The 15,559-nt window shown below is 45.1% G+C and overlaps 1 protein-coding gene across 1 annotated transcript; it reads left to right on the top strand.

The window, feature by feature from the left end:
- The first annotated feature begins 11,057 nt into the window (after positions 1-11,057).
- On the top strand, positions 11,058-15,098 carry GPR63 (G protein-coupled receptor 63). The gene is made up of 2 exons (XM_038761367.1): positions 11,058-12,456; positions 12,805-15,098. The coding sequence occupies exons 1-2, from the start codon at positions 11,203-11,205 to the stop codon at positions 12,865-12,867; spliced, it is 1,317 nt and encodes a 438-aa protein (XP_038617295.1). The 5' UTR covers positions 11,058-11,202; the 3' UTR covers positions 12,868-15,098.
- Positions 15,099-15,559: the final 461 nt, after the last annotated feature.

Raw genomic sequence — 15,559 nt, 5'->3', positions numbered from 1 at the left:
TTTTGACTCTATAAAGTGATGTTAATGGCCCTTTAAATCATTATTTGGCTGAAGATCATCATCATCATCATCAATCGTATTTATTGAGCGCTTACTGTGTGCAGAGCACTGTACTAAGCGCTTGGGAAGTACAAGTTGGCAACATATAGAGACAGTCCCTACCCAACAGTGGGCTCACATTCTAAAAATGAATAAATAAATGAAATAAATAAATAAATGAAAAAATATATTACAGATATATACGTACATATATGCTGTGGGGATGGGAGGGAGGAGGAATGAAGGGAACAAGTCAGGGTGACACAGAAGTGAATAAAGAGGGCAAATCCAAAGGCAAGAGTGACACAGAAGGGAGTGGGAGTAGAGAAATGAAAGCAGAAAAATGAATAATGCCTGGTTTACAGGCTTCAGGAGTTGAGAGGAGCACTTATGCTCATATCTGTAATTTATTTATATTGTATATCACATATATATTAATGTCTGTCTTGGGCAGTCCTACAGACTTCAGGGGCTGAGAGGAGCACTTATGTTCATTTCTGTAATTTATTTATATTATAGATAATATATATATATAAATATCTGTCTTGAACTGCCCTTACATTGGAGTTTCAACTGATCAGGCTCTATATTATGACTAGGTTTTTCTGTTGTTTGTTTAATTTGTTGATTCCTGAAATGAGGGAAGTGTAACAATCGGAACATGCTCTCCTCCCAAACTTAAATATTTGCCGATGGGTAATAAAAATACCAGAAGCAGCTGATAGAGGCCTGGAGTCAGAAGATCTGGTTTCACAACCAGGTCTGTTGAGTGATCTCGGGCAAGTCACTTCTCTTCCCTGTACTTCAGTTCCCTTTATTTGTAAAATGGGGATTCAATCCCTGTTCTCTCTTCTACTTAGACTGTGAGCCCCATATGGGACTTGGTTATCTTGTATCTGCCCCAGCGCTTAGTACAATGCAGGGAACAAAGAATGATGGTAAGGACAAATGCCAAGGGAATATAGGGCTTACATCAGTGAACTCTCAATGGGCTTTAACAATGCCTCCTTTCAAATTAACAAGGCATGTCAGAAAACAGTTTTTTTTCCTTACTCATTTTCTCATTAGGTCTCGTTTTCAAAGAATACCGAGCTATATTTGAATTGTTCTCTTCTCCTAATTTCATATCATCTGGGATGACTATTGATGGAAAAACTGCTGGTTCTGCTCAACCCAACATTTTGAACCTTGCATTGGGAAAAAAATCCATTTTATCCAGAAAGGAAATACCCGGATAAATTGGGATTCCCCCCCCCCCCCCCCCCCCCCCGTACTTTCGTTAGGAAGTATTGCTAATTTATAACTGAACCGTCAATTATATGAATTCCTGTTCTGTTTCCAGTTTTATGAAGGATAGATGAGCAAAGAGCCACACTATTCTGACTGAACTATTGGAAAAGATAGGCTTTATAGGAGGATATTAACTTGTCAGAGAAAAGAAAGGAGGTAAGCGATCTAGTCAGAGCCTAATGGAGCATACATGCTTTTAGAACAATCTCGCGCCAACAGAGAAGCAGCGTGGCTTAGTGGATAGAGCATGGGCCTGGTAACCAAGCGCTTAGTACAGTGCTCTGCACGCAGTAAGTGCTCAATAAGTACGATTGATTGATTGATTGATTGGGAATCAGAAGATGATGGGTTCTAATCCTGACTCTACCACATGTCTGCTGTGTGACCTTGGGCAAGTCACTTAACATCTCTGGGCCTCAGCTACCCCATCTGTAAAATGGGGATTAAAACTGGGAGCCCCATGTGGGACAGGGACTGTGTCCAACCTGATTAGCTTGTATCTGTCCCAGCTCTTAGAACAATGCTTGGCACATAGGAAGTAGTTAATAAGTACCACATAAAAAAAAATAGCTGGCATTGGCCTGCCCATCTATGCCATTGCGGGCCCATCTGCCAGCCTCCAGAGAGATTTGAAGTCCAGGGCAGATGTTGAAAGAGGCCTAGACTCTTTGTATCTATTTCTTAGCACTTATGTACATGTCTTTGAATTATATATTATAAATTATTTACTTCTATTAATGTCTGTCTCCCCCTCCTAGACTGTAAACTCATTATGGGCAGGGAACATGTCTCCGCCAAGCACTTAGTACAGTGCTCGGCACTTAGTTAAGTGCTCAAAAAATACCACTGACCGACAGACTGATTTTAAACCGTGAAGGTTTTAATTCCAGTTGTGGCGTCTAACCCGAAATCCAGGAAGCAACTCTTACTGTACTGAAACAGGGTATCGATGCGACACTATCAGTAAGAAACCGCCGTGTAACAAGGCAAACAGCTCCGCTGAGACTCTCTTCCCCCCCTCGTGGCTTCATCAATTTGCTTCGTTACTAAAACACAAAGCCATTTCATCACTCCGACGCTTTCTAGTTGGCAAAACTCCTCCACGGGGCTCGAGAAGCCCAGTTGGAAACGTTCATTCGTTCAGTCGTGTTTATTGAGCGCTGACTGTGTGCAGAGCACTGTACTAAGCGCTTGGGAAGTACAAGTTGGCAACATATGGAGATGGTCCCTACCCACCAGCGGGCTCACAGTCTAGAAGAAACATGAGAAAGAAAGAAAGAAACATGAGCTTTGTCTCCCCACAGATCTTTGCAGGGAAAAACCCAAAACACCCAAGATGCTCTGAGAAACATTCAGCCTGGAACACTCTCCCTTTTCATTTCCAACAGACAATTGCTCTCCCCACCTTCAAAATCTTATTAATAATAATAATTATGGTATTTGTTAAGTGCTGACTAGGTGCCAAGCACTGTTCTGAGCACTGGAGTAGATACAGGGTAATCAGGTTGTCCCATGTGGGGCTCACACTTTTAACCCCCATTTATCAGTTGAGGTAACTGAGGCACAGAGAAGTTAAGTGACTTACCCAAGGTCGCATGGCCGACAAGTGGCGGAGGCAGGATTAGAACCCACAACCTCTGACTCCCAAGCCCGGGCTCTTTCCACAAAGCCAAGCTGCTTCTCTCGACTTATGGAGGGCACGTCTCCTCCAAGAGGCCTTCCCTGACTTAGTCCTCATTTCCTCATCGCCCCGACTCGCCCTGACATTATTGGAATGTGAAATGATAATGTTTAAAAATCTTGAAATCAGTCGCTGAAATCAGAAAGCTCTGCAATGCAGAGGATTCAGAGATGGGTATTTGGGAGTGGATTTTTGGTAAGGTTTGGAAAGTTTCATTCAACAGCCTCGACGAAGGATGGTCGTGACTTCATCTTCAGAACTTTTGGAAATCCTAAAGGCCTCTATAGCCTATTTTTGTAGTAGCTGGGTATATGCTATCAAAATTTAGCTGTGGGCTGCCAGATGGGATAGAGTGTTGCTAAGGAAACAGGTTATGGAATAGCTGGCCACTTTGGCAGTGGTATTTTTAACCCTTTTACACAAATTTGGAGGGTAACGTATTGTTAGGTAGGTGACACCTTGCTAAAATGCTAGAATGCGAAACCTTAATCGCTCTTCTCCAAACCAGGCCCTCAAAAGGGATAAAAGAGATATGGAATCTGGCCAGAATCTGAAAGGGAACTCTGCCTTTATAAAACTTAAAAAAACCCCAAAAGACATAACACATCTGACTTTTCTTTCCGCCCTCCCACCTTAAACTCCAGCAAATCTGTCCGCGGCCTAAAGTACTAAGCCAGATTTAGGTATCTTTCCCGCATCCTCATATCCATAGAGTTGATTTTTAACCACATTTTTACAACTCCAAGGCAATTTGCATGCCTTCTGTGCTGGGATTCAGACTGGAAGGGAGGAGTTGAGAATTTTTTTTTTGCTCTCTAGAACCACAACCATCTGCCCATCACAGAACACTGTACTACGGGCTTGGGAGAGTATGATACAACAGAATTATCAGGCACGTTCCCTACACAAAATGAGTTTACAGACAGTCAAAGGTATTTAGTGTGAGCCCACTGTTGGGTAGGGACTGTCTCTATATGTTGCCAACTTGTACTTCCCAAGAGCTTAGTACAGTGCTCTGCACACAGTAAGCGCTCAATAAATACGATTGATTGATTAATTTTTCTGCTGTGTGACCTTGGACAGGTCACTTCACTTCTCTGGCCCTCAGTTTCCTCAATAGGGGATTGAGACTGTGAGCCCCTATGTGGGACAGGGTCCGTGTCCAACCCGGTTTGCTTGTATCCACCCCAGCGCTTAGTACAGCGCTTGGCACCTAGTAAGCACTTAACAAATACCACAGTTATCATTCTGTGCTCTGCGCTGTTCCTAGCCCACAGTCAAACTACGGCATCTTGTCATGTTCTTTTGTTTCCCTCTGAGGGAAAGCCAAAGGAACTGAGTGTATTTAGCTGAGGGAATAAAAGAGGAGGCATTTAATAAGCGCCTTCAAGAATACAAAGACATTTTATGAGTGATGGGGGGAAATTGTTTTCACTAAGGGTGGGAAAAGAAGGTAGAGGTTGAAAATAAAGCAGATGGGACTCAAACCATTTGGAAGGAATCTAGTCTGAAACTCCCTCTAGACTGTGAGCTCGTAATGGGCAGGGAACTTTCTTCTAATTCTTCATTCAGTCCTATTTATTGAGCGCTTACGGTGTGCAGAGCACTGTACTAAGCGCCTGGGAGAGTACAATGCAACAATAAACAGACGCGTTCCCTGCCCACGACAAGCTTACGGTCTAGAGGAGGAGACAGACATTAATAATTCTTTTGTATTGTACTCTCTCAAGCGCTAAGCAAAGTGCTCTGTACAGCCAATAAGCACTCAATAAATACCATTGATTAATTGTAAATCCAAGAACTGACTGTGAAGTCAGTAAGGTGCCCTTCCTTAGATCTTAGGCGTGGCTTACTGGAAAGAGCCCAGGCCCGGGATTCAGAAGGACCTGGGTTCTAATCCTGGCTCCACACACATGTCTGCTGTGTGACCTTGGGCAAGTCACCTCACTTCTCTGGGCCTCAGTTCCCTCATCCGTAAAATGGGGATTAAGAGAGGGAGCCCCATGTGGGACAGGGACTGTTGCCAACTTGATTAACTCATACCTACCCCAGTGCTTGGCATATAGTAAGCCCTTAACATGGACCATAATTATTATTATTATTATATCCAAGATATCTATATGTTTTAGACTGTGAGCCCACTGTTGGGTAGGGACTGTCTCTATATGTTGCCAACTTGTACTTCCCAAGAGCTTAGTACAGTGCTCTGCACACAGTGAGCGCTCAATAAATATGAGTGATTGATCCAAGATCTCTTTCAGCAGTATAGATGATTACAAGAACCTTCACTGAACAGGAGTGCCTTTGCTATTCGCTCTCCAATCCTGTGCAATGCAGCGATTCTTCTTATTTTAGGATCATCGCCCACATGCGCCCTGAAATCCGTCATGGCAGATTGTCAGAAAGCCGATTCGAGTCCTTTTCGAATCTTTCTCCTCACCGATCTGCTGCGAGGTCACATGCGCATTGCTGTATTCTTGCGCTTCTGTCTAAGTGTTCGGCTAATTGTCTACTTCGTGGTGCTCTCCCAACCAATCACTCAATCGATGGTATTTATTGAGTGCTTGCTATGTGCAGAGCACTGTACTGAGCGCTTGGGGGGAGTACAATACGACAGAATTGGCCGACCCGTTCTCATAAGGAGCTGGGTGCTCTGCACATAGAGCAGCATGGCCAGTGGACAAACCCTGGGAGTCAAAAGACTTGGGTTCTAATTCCAGTCCCACTTGTCTGTGTCCCCCTCTAGACTGTAAGCTCATTACGGACAGGGAACGTGTCTGCCAATTCTGTTGTATCGTACTCTCCCAAGTGCTTAAAACAGTGCTCTGCTCATAGGAAGCGCTCAGTAAATACCATGGACTGATTGCTGGGTGATCCTGGGCTCATCCTGGGCTCAGTTTCCTCATCTGCACAAAGGGGACTCAATCCTCCTCCCTCTGAAGACAGGATTGGGTCCAACCTGATTATCAATCAATCAATCGTATTTATTGAGCGCTTACTGTGTGCAGAGCACTGTACTAAGCGCTTGGGAAGTACAAGTTGGCAACATCCAGAGACAGTCCCTACCCAACAGTGGGTTCACAGTCTAAAAGGGGGAGGCGGAGAACAAAACCAAACATGCTAACAAAATAAAATAAATAGAATAGATATGTACAAGTAAAATCAATAAATAAATAGAGTAATAAATATGTACAAACATATATACAGGTGCTGTGGGGAGGGGAAGGAGGTAAGATGGGGGGATGGAGAGGGGGACGAAGGGGAGAGGAAGGAAGGGGCTCAGTCTGGGAAGGCCTCCTGGAGGAGGCATCCACCCCAGCATTGAATACAGGGCCTGGCATATAGTAACCATTTAACGAGTACCGTTAAAAAAAATAAATAAATACCATTAATTGATTGGGTTAAAGGTAGGCTGACTCACATTCTGGTGCCTTGGGGGAGGTTTGGGAAGCTGGCAAAGAACGGCCGGCTAATTGCGAAGCCCGAAACTTGCCAAACTTTACCCAGGGAATTGAAGGGGGTCTGATTCCTTCTCCTGTGAATTAAGAATTCTCGTTAAGCACTTTGAAACTCACCGCAGCACACCACAGCATTAAGGATATATCTTTATACTCTTATTATTTCCCCTAACTGTAATTTAGATTAAGTTCAGACTCCCCCCGTAGACTATAATAATAATAATAATACTGATGGTATTTGTTAAGTGCTTACTGTGTGCCAAGCACTGTTCGAAGTGCTGAAGCACCGTTCTAAACGCTGTACAGTCCTTATGGTCAGGGCATCACACTTACCAAATCTGTTTATTGCATTCCACTTTCCCCAGTAGCGCTCAATAAATACCATTTATGGGTTGATTGCTTTGCTCCGTGCTGCAAGGCAGACTCCGTATTTGGCTGCTTTACAACTAATGAATCCCATTTCCCTGACTGGCTGACTGTTTCTGTCATATTCCATGACACAATTGTATTTTCTTTGTTTAGAGTCATAAGACAAATAAGAAAATAGAGGCAGTGTGGCCTAGTGGATAGGCCACAGGCCTGGGAGACAGAAGGACCTGGGTTCTAATCCCGGCTCCACGCCTTGTCTGCTGTGTGACTTTGGACAAGTCATTTCACTTCTCTGGGCCTGATCTGTAAAATAGGGATCAGGACTGTGAGCCTCCTGTGGGACGGGGACTGTGTCCAACCTAATTACCTCGTATCTATCCCAGTGTTTAGTACAGCGCCTGGCATATATTATATATATTAGCGCTTAACAAATACCATAAGAAAGAGAGGAAAACAGGTCTTTGTTTATTTTTATTTTCTGAGACTCACTATTTCTTATAATTTTTACTTTTACTGTGTTTTGTGAAATATACATTTTCAAACATTCAGTCTCAAGAAGTGGGATATTTATTAATTTAATTAATTTAATGATAGCGTTTATTAAGCGCTTACTATGTGCAAAGCACTGTTCTAAGCGCTGGGGAGGTTACATGGTGATCAGGTTGATCAAGTGATCAGGTTATTGAGCACTTACTGTGTGCAGAGCACTGTACTGAGCGCTTGAGCCAGTACAAAATGAGTCGGTAGACCTGATCTCTGTCCTCAAGGAGCTCGTGCAGTCCCTTTCTTATACTCTTGTTTTGCTACTTATTACACTCCTCTCCAAATACACATACCTTCAGGTCTTTCTCTCTTTTTTCTGTTCCACTTTTCCACAAATTCAAATGCCAGGATGCGCCATTTCTCATTAAAAGAAATCTTCTCTAAAATCCAGGTGCCATTTCCTTTGGCTGGGGTCTGGATACAGTGACATTTAATTTTTAATTTCTCTTTTTGTGGGCAGAAGAAACATGGTTGCAAATACCTAAGAGCCATACTTAAAAATCTAATTTTAAATGTAACTGTGGAAGAACTAAATGTTCTGTTGTACATTAGAAACCGAATGGAACTTTGAGAATAAAATCTCATTTTCCTGTTAGTGAATGTGCCTGTTGGAATTAGGCACATATTAGGAAAGGAACGACTGGATAAACAGAACACTTATGGCAACAGCAAAATTGTATTTTAAATGTGGACCTAGCTAGTGTTCTGTTTTTTTAAGATTTTTACCAAGCAGTAGCCCCATGTCCAGACATACCTCTGCAGTAAATAGAGTGTACTAAAACTGTGATTTTCTCTCCGTCTCACTTCTTTCTCTTCCCATTGGCTTGACAACCTTCAAATTCTTCGTGCCCTTCACCGTAAAGTAAGTTAAAAAAAAAAACACAACTATTAGGCTTTGGCTGGTTAAAAAATAAGACGGTTATTGTTCTGAGGAAATCTATGCATTTACTAAACAGGTTTCTTATGACAAAGCCAAAACTGCTTGGGAATTTGGGGGTTTTGAATATCAGTCGTCGATTGAGGGCAATTTTTGATCCCTTACTGGGTTCAGAGCACTATACTTTGCACTTGGGAGGATGCAATACAGTAGAGTTGGTAGACTCTTTCCCTGCCCACAAGTAACTTACAGTCTAGAGAATATATCACGCTTTAGAGGATGACAAGAAGCACCCAGCTTTCATTAATTCATTAAAATGTATTTATTGAGCGCTTACCATGTGCAGAGCACTGTACTAAGGGCTTGGGAGAGGACAATACAACAATAAACAGACGCATTCCCTGCCCACAATGACCTTTCGGTCTAGAAGGGGGAGACAGACATTAATATAAATCAATAAATGACAGGTATGGACGTAAGTGCTGTGGGGCTGTGAGAGGGGATGAACAAAGGGTGATGCAGAAGAGAGTAAGAGAAGAGGAAAGGGGGGCTTAGTCAGGGAAGGCATCTCGGAGGAGGTGTGCCTTTGTCCTCCAGGCCCCTAACCCTGGCATTATCCTCATCCGTCATTTTCCATCTCATGTCACATCCTCTGCGTAATTTCCAGAATCCAGCTCTTCTTTTCCATCCAAACTGCAGCCACGCTGGCTCAAACCCTTTATATATCTTGACTTGACAACTACAATGACCCCTGTGCCAGTCTCCCTGCCTCCAGGCTCTCCTCTTCTGCAGTTTATACTTCCCTCCGCCGCCCGGATCATTTATCTAAAACATCATTCGGTCTGTCTCTCCCAAGTCCTCAAAGACCTCCAGTGACTGTCCATTCCTCCTCCCCACAAAGAGAGGAAGTCCTAACCTTCAATTTTAAGGCTCTCAACCAGCTCACCTTCGTACGCTTCTTCCAGTGCCTTTTCTCAACACTTTCTGTCCCTGATCTCTTTAGCTACCCTGGTTCCCTTTAAGAAAGAGTTGTGTGAATTTTTATTTCAAGTTGATAGAAAACTAATTCATCTTCTTGTGGACAAGGAGCTAAATTGCTCTACTTGGTCTTTGATTAAAGGTCGAAAAGGATTATTTGCTTCAGTGAAAGTGGTATTTGCAAGATGGGGATGAGTAAATGCTTCGAAATGAGAAATGAATGATTATTTTTGTCCTCATAGACTTTCAGGAGTGTCAAGGGCAAAGGGAAAACCAGCACTTAAAAAATATTTAACTTTGTTTAGAGTCTTCTAAATCCTCTTCTCAAAGAGGGTCTGTCTGCCAAAACTGCCAAGTGTGGTGCGTTGCAAACCTTTTACAGAAGTATTTACCTCCTCCCATACTGGTCGTATTTTGAGCCAGAAGCACACCCTGTTGCTTTTTTGTAGGTTCTCGTAAACATTTTGACAAATTGAATTCTAGAAATGCTCAAGTAGCATGTTGTTATTACTAACGTCGAGACTCCAGTATTGTATATTCAAGAAGTCTTAAAGTAAAAGCTGTAAACTCTAGGTGTACCAAGATACGTCCACCTAAATAAAAATGATTAATATATACACTAACAGATACGGAAAAACAAATATCTTTTGAACTCTGAGGGACTTGAAAGCCTGTTTTTCTTTGGCTCAGTTGTAGTTTTTCCTTAATAATATGGTAAAGAAACCTCAACTAATAAAAGCATAAGCTACACCTCAGTGGAAAAAAAATGACTGATTATGCTCAGTTACTCTGCCAGATCAATTATTGCTGTCAAACTGCGCTTGACTATGCGAGCCGTCTATTTTGGGGTAGGTAATTGATGTTTTTATAATTGCTTTAGGTAGAGAAAAGGTAATATGGCATTTGCAACCAAAATTTAAAACAGTTTGAGGCATATTTGCACTTCTTTATTCCGTTGTTATTGTTATTGCAAGCACTCTACTCAATAGATGAAATTTGTGTGGTATTTATTTTTAGAATTAGAATTATTATTATTAGGAACAGTTGTAGCTAGTACAGTGTTTGACTGTACTGCAGTGTACTAGTACGATTTAGTACAGTGTCTGACACATGGTAAATGCTTAATGAGTACCATCATCATCACGATTTGAAGACCAGAATGGAAGAATTACTCCAAAATCTAGCTAGCTTTGATTACCCCAAACTCCTAGGGCATACCTGAGTCCAAAGTTATCTCCTACATTGCGATTATTTTCCCAATTGCTCGAATAAATTAGCTTGGTTCAGATCAACACTACACCGATAGTAAATTCTACCTCAAGTCGGCCCTGAACCCGCTCATCTACTACTGGAGGATCAAAAAGTTCCGCGACGCCTGCCAAGATTTAATGCCGAGATACTTCAAGTTCTTTCCTCGTTATAATCCTCGTTATAATCATAATTATTATGGCATTTGTTAAGCGCTGACTACGTGCCGGGCACTGTACTAAGCGCTGGGGTGGATACAAGCCAATCAGGCTGGACACAGTCCCCGTCCCACGAGGGACTCGCTGTCTCAATCCCCATTTTACAGATGAAGTCACTGAGTCCCAGTGAAGTGACTTGCCCCGGGTCACACAGCTGACAAGTGGCAGAGCCGGGATTAGAACCCATGACCTTCAGAAGACGCCCAGGCCCGGGCTGTAGCCACTAGGCCGTACTTTTGACTTGGTTAGAAAAGGGACCGTGTGCTCCCCGGGGGTCCAGAGAATAAAGGTGGCCTCTGTGATGAAGGGGGCCGTCTAAAATCTTTCTCTGTCCTCTGCTTTATTCCAGACCTCACGGCCGTGCGGGTGGTTCACTATTCGCGAAGGACGGAGCGTCCCCGTTTCCAGAAGCGAACGTCTGAGCCGTAGGACGCGACACGGCGCTGCCCTTGGTTGAAAGGCCTCAAGGACCTCGGGCCGGGAGGCCCACCCCTCTGGACGATGGTGTTCTCTGCCGGACTGGCCCCTTCCCATCCCGGGGCCCCCAACACGACTTTCGTCGTCTACGAGAATGCCTATCCGAACTTCACGACCCCTCCGCCTTTCCTCCACCCGGGCGTGGACCCCCCCGTGAGGCACGGCTCCGAGCCCGGGGCCACCACCGAGATGAGGACCCTGGCGATCAACAGCACCTCCGCCCCGTCGCCGTCCGAGGCTTTTAAGAGCCTGAACCTGCCCCTCCAGATCCTCCTCTCGGCCCTGATGGTCTTCATCCTGCTGGTTTCGTTCCTCGGGAACCTGGTGGTCTGCCTGATGGTGTACCAGAAGGCGGCCATGCGCTCCGCCATTAACATCCTCCTGGCCAACCTGGCTTTCGCCGACATGCTCCTGGCTGTGCTGAACATGCCCTTCGCCCTGGTGACGGTCCTCACGACCCGGTGGATCTTCGGCGACGCCTTCTGCCGGGTGTCCGCCATGTTTTTCTGGCTGTTCGTCATGGAGGGGGTGGCCGTCCTCCTCGTCATCAGCATCGACCGGTTCCTCATCATCGTCCAGCGGCAGGACCGACTGAACCCGCACCGGGCGAAGGTCCTCATCGCCGTCTCCTGGGCGACGTCCCTCTGCGTGGCCTTCCCGCTGGCCGTGGGCAACCCGGACCTCCAGGTGCCGCCCAGGGCCCCGCAGTGCGTCTTCGGCTACACCGCCCAACCCGGCTACCGGGCCTACGTGGTCCTGGTGGTCCTGCTGTCCTTCTTCATCCCCTTCCTGGTGATGCTCTATTCCTTCCTGGCCATCCTCAACACCGTCCGCCACAACGCGGTCCGGATCCACAACTATCCGGACGGCATCTGCCTCAGCCAGGCCGGGAAGCTCGGCCTGATGAGCCTGCAGAGGCCGTTCCAGGTGAACGTCGACATGAGCTTCAAAACGCGGGCCTTCACCACCATCCTGATCCTCTTCGCCGTCTTCGTCGTCTGCTGGGCCCCCTTCATGGCGTACAGCCTGGTGGCCACCTTCGACGCCCGCTTCTACTCCGGGCGTGACTTTTTCGAGATCAGCGCCTGGCTCCTCTGGCTCTGCTACCTCAAGTCGGCCCTGAACCCGCTCATCTACTACTGGAGGATCAAAAAGTTCCACGACGCCTGCCAAGATTTAATGCCGAGATACTTCAAGTTCTTTCCGCAGCTGCCGGGCCACACGCGGCGAAGGATCCGCCCGAGTGCCGTCTACGTTTGCGGGGAGCACAGGACGGTGGTATGAGGGAGACAGGACTGTTAGATGGCGAGGGGCGGGATGGGCTCGGCCCAGTTTTTTGCCTTTGGTTTTTCTCGCTCGCCTCCCTCATCTGCCATATCTTCAAACCCGAACGGTTTCTCTGTCTTATATTTTTCAGGGGGGGCGGTTGGTGCAATCCCGGGGGAAAGGTTGATTTCACTCCCCGAGACCATGCCGTGGTAAAGCGGTGACGGTGACGGGTGTTATCTTTAACACCCTGAGGCCGCACCGTGGTGAAACGGCGACAGGCGTTACCTCCAGGAGTCAAGGGAAATCCACGCTTAGGAGAAATCCTTTTTTTCCCTCCCCCTTTTTTCCAAAATCTAGGTCCGGCCTGCGCTTACCGAGCCAGCCGTGGCATCGGATCGTGGGGGTTTTGTTTGCTGCTAAAGGTACGCTTAGTGGTCGGTCTTTTTTTCCGGAGGACATTGCTGCTTTCTCCCGCCACGGCACTGGAGCCAAAAAAGAAAGGGCACGGTCTTCAAAATAGCTGCCATTTCATTTTTATCGAGACCATCCACGGCGGTTTGGACGTTTCGGAGTCTTTAACGTTTACTTTGCACTTTATGAAACTCTCCACCGACTCCCGTTATCCTGGGGGGCTTTGGGGCAGCAAATGGTTTGAAAGTTTCTATACGCGGTCCCTTCCCATAGCGTCTGAGCGGAAGCGACGGCTCTCCCTTAAACTTGGATTTCCATCCGCGTGCTCAGTTTCGTTAGGTTTAGCTACCGAAAGGTATCCAAGCACAATAGCAGACTCTCCAGGGGTGGGGTGAAGAACCCAGGGAAAAAAAAGAACTGAGGGAAAAGGGGGAAACCAAGGTCCACGCGCGATAGGAGAAAATAAAAAGGGAAAACGCATTTGTACCGAGCAGCCTTGTTTGGCCATTGCGATTACACGTATGTGCCTATTGGTAAATCACTGGAGACTGTAAAATGGAGGAGGGTTTAAGCACAGCTCCCCTGTGAAGGATAGACACCTTAAAATCACAGGTACAGGATAGAACTTTTGCTATGACACTGAGGCCTGAATTTCATCAGACAGGCACTACTTTGTCAAGGGACACCAGGCGGCAACAATCGAAAGGAGGATTTCTTTTATTTAGAAAAAAACCCTGCACACCAGACCCCGGTTCTCGTAGATAACCCCACTGGGCTCCAGAACTCTGTACTGATTTAAACATTAGAAGCCAGTCTGGATTCAAAGGCAACTGAAGAAAATGATGGTTCGGTCCACCCAAATCCCCAAACCATTATTAATTAACCAGATCAGCCCCGCTGGTCAGTCGGACACTGGAATAGGGACAGGCCCTTTGTCCAATGTGAGGGGTGGGGGGGGAGTCTGCCCAAGGCTGAAGTTGGAGCATTGAGCTATCATTATCATCATTATTATTATTTTAAGGAGATTCATGTGGTACCTTAGTATCAGACGGCATCTTTTCTCTGAAGAGCGAAAGTGTTTTTGTCTGCTTTCCCTCTCATATTCTCATTACAGTTCCGCGAGGTAAGGAGGGGGCAGATATTATGCCCAAGAGCTGAAAGGGAAATGAAAGCAAACACTCTGCAGTATTATTTCCCTTCCTCTTCATACTCGGTTCCCAGCCTTTGGTACCACGTTATGAGTCGGACTCTTGGTGGTTTTCGGAATATCTACAAGGCGTGATTCCATCGCTCACCACCCAAGTTGACCCTCTCCTTGAGAAGCTCTCTTGAAAACTGGCTGGTTTGCAGATCATCATGTAGATTTAAAGGTTATCTCTACCTGATCATCTACCTCTTCAGTTTAGGTTCACATTGACCACTGATGTCTCTCAGTTAATGATCATGTCAAGGTTTCATCTCCTTCCCCATAAAAAGTTACATTATTCCTCCTTGTCATTGCCATTGGTGCTGAAACATGCATTTAAACACACACACACACACACACCTCCTCTCCCCGCGTCCCCCAAGAAAGCACACAGACTAAACCACAAATTTGAACCCATTGCTTTCTATGAAATTTGCAGACTGGATTGAAGCAAGAGTTAAAGTATTTGTGAAATTATAGAATAAGGACAATCTGTGAACATAGTTGTGTGTCATCCCACTCTGTGAAGATTCGTACTCAGGGCATTTTAAAGAACCTTTTTTTTTTTTTGTCATGACCCGTCGTGTGGTTGGCACAAAATGCTTTTTGATTTCTTTTAAGGAGCAACTTCTATTGCACTGCATCCGATCAATGCAAAACTGAAATTCTGCTCTCCGTGAGAAAGAGAGAGAAGGAGAAGGGAGGAAAACTTTTTCTGTTCTTTTGTTAATCCCAAATGGATTTGAAAGTGGCACCTAGCAGTTAATACCACTGGATAATTTCTCAATGGAACAGCAAGGTCATTTAAACATGTGCAACCATTGAAGATTTTTCAAACTGCAGCTCTCAACTGGATTGTCCTCAGGACACAAGGCCTTAGAGAATTCTGGTGTGGATTTATTGTTCTGCAGCTGTTAGATTTTTTATTTTCCAGAAAAGAAAAAAAAATCAAGTGCTTTTAAGGGAAAGAAATGTCTACTACCATTGTTGACTATGTGTCTGTTTATCGTTATATTGTGCTCTCCCAAGTGCTCAGTACAGCGCTCAGCACACAGTGAGCGCTCAATAAATATGATTGAATGTATTGAGTGAATACTGAGTGCTTAATAGGGGCAGAGCACTGTACTAAGTGCTTGGGAGAGTACAATACAACAGAATTGGTAGACGCGTTCCCTGCCCTCTTTGAGCTTTCAGTCCTGAAGAGGGAGAACAGAGATTTCATCCCTATTGGTAACAAAAGGTTTGGAAGATATAATAAAGTGAAACACTTTCAGGAAACAAGGAATCTTTTAAACTATTCTTACGATTTCAGCTGATTATCCACAGGGGCTAATGAGAGCAGTGTTTTAAGGGAAATTCATGATCCTCCTCCGCTCTTCCTCTCTCTTCCCATCAAAAATTTCGTCTTTTTTTCTTTGATTCTGAAATGATTGGGTATTGGAGAAGCGTTAGCTCTTTCCGTGAGTTAATGCACGCCGAGAGAATCTAGATATCAGGGTCCCTGTTCCTGCCAAC

Source organism: Tachyglossus aculeatus, chromosome 19 (assembly GCF_015852505.1).
Source record: "Tachyglossus aculeatus isolate mTacAcu1 chromosome 19, mTacAcu1.pri, whole genome shotgun sequence".
NCBI lineage: Eukaryota > Metazoa > Chordata > Mammalia > Monotremata > Tachyglossidae > Tachyglossus > Tachyglossus aculeatus.
This window is presented reverse-complemented; position numbering and strand designations above follow the sequence as displayed.